The sequence below is a fragment of the Rhynchophorus ferrugineus genome, unplaced genomic scaffold (assembly GCF_030347505.1).
Source record: "Rhynchophorus ferrugineus isolate W39M unplaced genomic scaffold, kcgeb_rfMv2 rfM2, whole genome shotgun sequence".
Lineage (NCBI taxonomy): Eukaryota > Metazoa > Arthropoda > Insecta > Coleoptera > Curculionidae > Rhynchophorus > Rhynchophorus ferrugineus.
The window spans coordinates 21098183-21105945 of NW_027472581.1; the positions used below are offsets into that span (position 1 = coordinate 21098183).

At 32.1% G+C, this 7763-nt stretch overlaps 2 protein-coding genes across 2 annotated transcripts; both read right to left on the bottom strand.

Moving 5' to 3' along the window:
- Window positions 1-570: 570 nt before the first annotated feature.
- Window positions 571-1612, bottom strand: LOC143191374 (ATP-dependent DNA helicase Pif1-like). Its single transcript, XM_076396366.1, has 2 exons — window positions 1283-1612; window positions 571-1220 (listed from the first exon to the last, which is right to left on the bottom strand). Exons 1-2 carry the CDS (start codon window positions 1293-1295, stop codon window positions 586-588), a joined length of 648 nt encoding a protein of 215 aa, XP_076252481.1. The 5' UTR covers window positions 1296-1612; the 3' UTR covers window positions 571-585.
- Window positions 1613-1750: 138 nt separating this feature from the next.
- Window positions 1751-3567, bottom strand: LOC143191965 (uncharacterized). The gene is made up of 3 exons (XM_076397423.1): window positions 3360-3567; window positions 1792-3257; window positions 1751-1759 (listed from the first exon to the last, which is right to left on the bottom strand). Exons 1-3 carry the CDS (start codon window positions 3376-3378, stop codon window positions 1751-1753), a joined length of 1494 nt encoding a protein of 497 aa, XP_076253538.1. The 5' UTR covers window positions 3379-3567.
- Between the last annotated feature and the right edge of the window lie 4196 nt (window positions 3568-7763).

Consider the following 7763-nt stretch of genomic DNA (forward strand, 5'->3'; position numbering starts at 1 on the left):
AGTATATTTAGTATATTATCCCCTGTTATATAAAATATATTATATGTTACGTAAAATGTTAAATTGTAATGTTGTAACAGTAAAAACGGTTATTATATACACTCAAGGTCATTGAATATATATAAAAACAAAAATAACTAAATTAAACATAACTTATAGAAATCGTTTATTCTACGTAATTAAATCTTGAAACTAACAAATTAGAACGTCCTGATTATTAAATTTTGATATTTATAACATACTAGCTGACCCGACAGACTTCGTCCTGTCAAAAAGATTTGTAATGTGGCAGTTTTTGTGCCTACGTATTTTAAAAAATTCTCCTGAACAGAACCATCACCCTGGTGATAGGGCGTTGTGAATAAAAAATAATTAAATAAAACATATATAAGGATTGAAAAGTAAGTAATCGCTTTATTGTTAATCATGTGAATCATAATTATTATTATTATTATCATTATATTGCTTTGTGGTATACGATGTTTTTTGTTTGATTACCTGGCGCATAGATAAACAAATCTGATGGTTTTCCAACACGGGAACAGGCAACATACAATTGACCATGTGAAACATGGGTTTTCTAGATTAATACCACAAACACTTAATGATTGCCCCTGGGACTTGTTTATAGTCATAGCAAAAGCAAGCCGTCAACATGTCTATAGGAAATTTGCCATTACCAATGTCAATGAGTTGTTTAGAGAATATGTTTCCAGATTGGTCATTTTGCAACTCGACACGCATATTCTTGCTTAAATGAAGTACTTTAACATGTTTCCACAAATTGGAGGACTTTAGACATGCATTGAGTTCATCAGCTGGCGTTGATCGTGGAATCACTGGCAATGTTTGACGAAAATCTCCTGCTAATAAAATCATTGCACCACCAAATCGGTTATTATTGCTACGTAGATCTTTTAAGGTTCTGTCTAAAGCCTCCAAAGATTTTTTATGTGCCATCGTGCATTCATCCCAAACAATCAATTTACATTGCTGCAAAACCTTTGCCATTGCAGAGTTCTTCGAAACGTTGCAGGTTGGAGTTTCATTGCTTTGCATATTTAATGGCAATTTTAGTGCTGAATGGGCTGTTCGACCACCTTCAAGCAAAGTTGCTGCGATTCCCGACGAAGCGAGTGCAAGTGCAATTTTATTTTGTGAGCGAATTGTTGCTAATATTAATGAAATAAAAAAAGTTTTTCCTGTACCACCAGGTGCATCTAAGAAATAAATCCCTCCAGTTTCATCATTTGTTACTTTCATAAGAGTTTCAAATACATACTTCTGTTGTTCATTTAACAGTGGAAGATTTGTTTGAATTTATTCTTTCAAAGCGTTGAGATCATACAGTCTTTCTCGATGCAACTCTTGGTTAAAAGCGTCATGCATTGGACGATTGGGCGCGGTCAGGCCTAATTGAATTAATAGTTTGTTTGACATTATCAAGCACATGTCCTCAATTGAAATCAATGCTTCATTGTAAATTTCTTCACTGATTTGTATATTTGGATTTCCCATTCTATTCCGTATTTGATACAAAATATCATCACACATATAATCTTTGTACTTCATCCACAAATCAATTGGGTTTGATGGGAAGCATGTAGATATGATTATAGAAAACAATGTTCGTATTTGATGAGTGTGTGATGATATTACAGCATCATTGAGAGTTTGATCCCAATGAGCGTCATTTTCAAGCAATTGCAAACGTTGACAGGCTTCTCTGTAGGATCCACACAATTCATCATCAACAGTTCTTTGGGTTGTTGTTGGGCCACGTACATTGACTAATAGCAGTCGTAAATAAAAACATTCATCATTGCTTGGATGTACTGAATAAATCCGGCCAATCGCATCGGTGGAATATACATCTGTATATCCTGGAACTGGTTTTCCTTGTTTCCGTCGTATAAATCTCCTTGAGGATTGATTCCAGGTATAATATTTTGGCATTTCAGAATATAGCAATGTTTGTGCGAAATCATCGTTTTGGCATGTCTCAAAAAAACTGGTTAATGTAGTAGATGGTGGCTGAGCAGCTCTTTGTACTGCGTTCTGTGCTGTAAAATACACTCTTTGTCCATTTTCTAAATGCACAGCTAAGTGAACAACAGAAGGGTGTCTCTCATGAATAGGAAAAGAAAATATTCGCCAAACTGCTTCATTACTACTGACATAGCGGCCCATTTGGTATTGGGTAACTTCATCATTAGAATTCTCTGCACCAATTCCAATCACAGCCATATCACTCCCTTTGGTTACATATTTGCAAATGTATTTAATCGATTTCACTGAATGGCAAGATTCAACGTTGATGTGTGCTTTGAATGTCTTTGATAAAATGGGTGAATATGGAACAATCCAACGATTATCTATTTCAATATCTTGTTGATTTAATTTGACAATTGTTGATTTTCCATTGTCTGCTGTCGATCTGCGACGATACAATGGATAACCGTCATTACCAGTAATTGTTTCCGATATTAATGTCCGTGGATATCGTTTTGAACATTTACCATCCATCATACACGGTGAATTTTGATTAAGAGTTCCACAGGGACCATGTATCATGTTTTTGATAACTACCTCATGCAATCCAGGATCTACTTGTACATTAGGGATTTCAGCTGATATCACTGCATCAACTTCATTTGGCCTTATCTTTTCAACCAACCAAATCAAAATGTGTGCATGTGGCAATCCTCGTTTCTGCCACTCCACAGAATACATCCAGCAGCGTGTCTCACCAAACACATTATGTTTTACGATGAAATTCATTAAAGATTTCAACTTTTGTCTAAAGACTCTGGCTGTAATATCATGACGATCAATGGATGATTTCCCAGGTAATAACTCCTGCTTAATTTCTATCCATTGCGGATTGAATGTAAATGTGATGAACAAATCTGCTGTACCATAATGACGAACATACGACATGGCATCTTGAGCATATTCGTGCATATGCCGAGGGCTTCCGATGTATGTTGCTGGAAGAATAGTCATCCGACCGACATTCTGTGCATTTCCATCAGTATTAATCGCATCTCGAAGGTGAATATACTCTTCAGATCGGAGTTTGGTTTGATTCAACCTGATGAATGTTAATCTCTCCGTTTCAATTTTAACATACATGTCATCAACATATTTGTGATATAATCGCCGACATTTCAATATGTGATTATCTGCATTTTCCCGAATCATTAGGCGGTATGAATAATAGTTCATTGAACTGACTTTTTTGTTGGTTTCAGAACCTGTAAACAGATTTTGTTTTAATAACATTCAAATATAAAATTAAAATACATAATATAGTGACTGAGATATTATCGCCATAGCTAAACTAATATTTTAGTTACCTGTAATGGGATTTATCATTTTTATTGATAAATCGTAGCCATCTTCACCTTGCCAAAATATAATGGGATATTGCAGTGCATCATATGAGCGGTGTGTTTCCTTTATAGGTTGTAATTGAAAATTCCGACGATGTAAAACAATATCACGGGATTCCAAGTTTTCTCCAACTACAACGATAGCAACTTCATCAATAGTTGGTGCATTAAAACGTCTTGTATGTTGACCTGCAGGTGTTTTATCAGCTCTGATTACAATTTTGTGATTATCGGATGGCATCAGATCCAGGGCAGTTTTAAACAATATAATCAATTGATTGTGTTGATGAAATAAAGTTTGTAATTGTTCTACAATAGACCTTTTTACTAAATTGTTATTTGCACAACGCAGATCAATTTCTTGTGGTGAATTGCCCATAAAATAAATTTGCAGGAATTTGTTGTCGCTATCTGACACTGGTAACAGTGAACCTGCTCTGTGATATATTTGCCCTTGTATCTGTAAATAAAAAAAATATTATGGTGTGGTATAAATTAATGGATTGTCAATGATCAAACTTAAATAATATTTGATCTTAAAAAGTATATATTTAGTTTTAACTAATATCTATCAAATATAAAATATAATAAAAGTGTCACTGAAACTGAATCACCATATAATATGATGACTAAGTGATATATTTCGTAATGATTAAGAAATTGAAGATTAGTAACACATCTTAACTTTGGTGACAGAAAATTTTGTTCGCTAAAATAATTATGAGTAACTGCTATAATACATACCTTGAAAGTTGGCATAAAATTTTCCCGAACTGCATTTGTTGCCCCAAATGAAGTCATTTGAAAGCAATTGTTATATTGTTGAATATGTGTCAAAAAGTGTATAGAATCTGTTCCTATTCCTGAAACCAATGAGTACAATGGTTCTGGTGGTGGATCCAATTGTATTAATTTCACTTTACCATTTGCGCAACACAATCCATTGGCATCGTTTTTGTATTTTAATGCCTTACAGTGTGAGCAAACCAAGTTCATAGAACCAATAACAACACATTGGTAGTTACTGTAGTCAATTGACACATCGTAACTGAAAGCAGCTGGATTCAAACTTGCGCGATTATTAGTTGAATGTCGCGCTCGCGCTTCACGCATTTGTGATATCCGAATTCTTTCACGTTCATTTCCGTCGTCACGTTCTTGTGCAGTACGATTAGATCGGTAATTAGCTTGGTTTATAGCATTTCTGGTTCTTCTACCTAAATTGCTTCGTCTTATAGGAGGCATATCAAATATAAATTATTTTTTCACTAATCACGAACTAAACAAACACTAACTAACTAAACACTCTGCACGCACAAAACACGATATACGAATTTGTTTCGTGTATCACTTGACAATTCATCTGTCATCTGTCAAAAGTCATCTGTAACAGACAACTTTTTTTTTTAATTTGATATGACTTGAACTCAAATCCTTTTAAGCCGTACGAATTGTTTTATTTATTTAAAATTTGAATTAAATTTTAAACAAATAAAAAATTTTAAATAAATAAAACAATTCGTACGGATTAAAAGGATTTGAGTTCAAGTCATATCAAATTTAAAAAAAAAAGTTGTCTGTTACAGATGACTTTTGACAGATGACAGATGAATTGTCAACTGATACACGAAACAAATTCAAACAAAAAGGGCTATTTTTAGGGTTTTTCCAGCAATAATTCTAATTTTTCTCGGCGTAAAAACCATCCCTGAACTTCAACGAACATTTTAAAAAAAGATTTGGCCAAATTGGTCCAGGCGTTGTTGAGTTATGCGCTTAGGAACATATTTTGCGATTCATTTTTATATATAAGATTTCTAAGATTTATTTTATTGAATAAATTTATCATTGTTAAGCGTTTGCATTATTTATTAATAGTATATCTTTTAAAACCTTTGAATTATAAAGAACGGGCGTGATACACAAGTTTTAGATCTGATCAGACATCCAAAACACAATATTAGAAATTTTTTTAAAATATATTGAAAGATAAATAATATAAATATATTGATTTAAAAATTATGATACATCGTAATATATATTAAATATAAAATGTATGGTTTGTATGCAGTGTATTAAATATATTATTTTCCTAAATATCATTGCAAACGAATTCATAACAATGGAAGACGAAATATAGATTAATATTTCAATTATTGATATGAAAATTTTAACGATATCTCTGAAATGACGATTTGGCAGTTGTGAAGAAAATATAAATGAAGTCACATTTTTGAAGCTCTAGTAAGAAGTCATGCTTTTCGTTATGCAAAAAAAACTTTGCGGAAATGTACTACAATAACTTGGTGTTCTACTGCTTATGTTCAAACTTTAACTTCAAAGGTTGATCATAAAGACCAAAGAAAAATTAGAATATTTACGTCAATTAATCTTGACGATTGATGTTGTACCTATACGTTTTGACGGCTGATTTTCAACTTCATAGCTCTATTTCAACTTTAGCTTCAACTACAAAGATATAGATTGATACAATGCATTTTGTTCGTACACAATGCATAAGTATTGTACACTATTGGCTACGATTGTTTTCCAATTTTCAAATATTATACAGATTTTACATGGAACAAATCCTTCCCCGATTTTTTTTTTACTTCTTTTGAAAGAAGAAGAAAGAAGAAGAATACTGCTCCGCCAGGTTATAAGTGGAATTATCTCATGATCGCTAGTTCTACTTCTCTGACGACTTTCCTTATTTAGTAATGTACTTAACGGCTTTATTATATGATGATCTTTCATAAAGATTCATATTAATTAAAACTTTCAAACTCACTTCTTCATAAGCTCTAAGCTATTCTACGCTATAACTGTTTTACCTCCAATATCAGTTTTACTGACCTTAGTCTCAAAAACTTATTTCCCATGAAATGGTATTATAAGGTATTCCTGCATAAATTTCTGTGACTCATTGGCAGGTTTTTGATCACTACATAAGTAGAATTCATTTCGCCAGAAAAGATATTTACTCGGCAGAAAAATCGAAGAGAAAATGAAAACATAAGGCCCATCAATTAATTTTAAGGATTTAAAGGAACTGCGATTTGAATGAAGATGTGTGATGAAGGTTTCACTTTTCAGTGTATTATTTCGTCGAAGAGTGAACTAAATATGTTTTCAGTTCTTTCAAAATGTCTGAATTTGTACCGAGTAAATCGCATTTGTGGGAAGTTTTACTTTTTACTACAATTTGAAGAAAAATGTATTCAAATGTTATGGTAACCTTGCTCCATCTATTTCAACATGTGAATACTGGTTCTGATGTTTTAAAAGTGGTGATTTTAACACCGAAAAGAAAGAGTGTTTTGGACAGCTAAACATACCTTATGACGGAGAAATTAGGGTATTATTCGATGAAACCATCAGTGAGAATAGCTATCGACTGCAACAGTCTAACCATATGCTGCAAAATCGACAAAAAAAGTTTTTAATATATATTGAGAGTAGTTTCCAAAATAAATTTTTTTTTGTCTGTTTTGTTGGAAGTGGTGGTGTCCCAAATATTCTTCCAATTAAATAACTAACGTCAGTTAATAATTCAACGGCCTTATTTTGCTGATAAGTATGTTAATTCCAGTTAATTCATGAATTGATTTCAAAACAGGACAGTTTTACGACGCCTCCGAAATATATATAATATAGGGTTTATAGACTATAAAACATATAACCGCAAATTGTAGAAAGTAAACATATTTCAAAAATAATTTTCTTAATTGCTGTCATTACGTGGCAGCGGTAAAATGTGTTTGAGCTATAAAGAAAGTAGCAGCATTTATGGTCGTGCTTTATGATTATTAGTCATTTTTGATGTTTGCCCGTGGTATCGAGTTGTTGTATTTGTTAGGTCGTGAAACAAAATTAGTATGATTTATTTGCCCAATTAAATATTGAAAATTGATTGTCATTAATAACGCCTGTTTCAAATATGGATCGGGCGTTATATATCAACATTTATCGTCATGGTAACTTGAGCTGTATTACGATTAGTTCACAAAATCTCTGAACAGTTAATTATACTAATTATAAAATATTTCTGGTAAATATATGCCTGTTTAAACGATAGTGTTCATATAATTTCTAAAATAATATACAAACACTGAAGTAAATATGCAATGTATGATTATTATATATAAATGTTATAGATAATATTTAATAGAGCTGCAGATAATTTTAATACACATATTATAAGACGTATAAATACTACCGTACCAAATACACATGGTGGTACTAATATCAACATTTTAGTTTCAATTATTTTAACAAAAAAATTGAACCGACTTAAAACAATTGTTGGTAGTAGTTAATATAACATTTTAATTAGATAAATAGGTTTAGGTAAGTATTAAGCTAAAT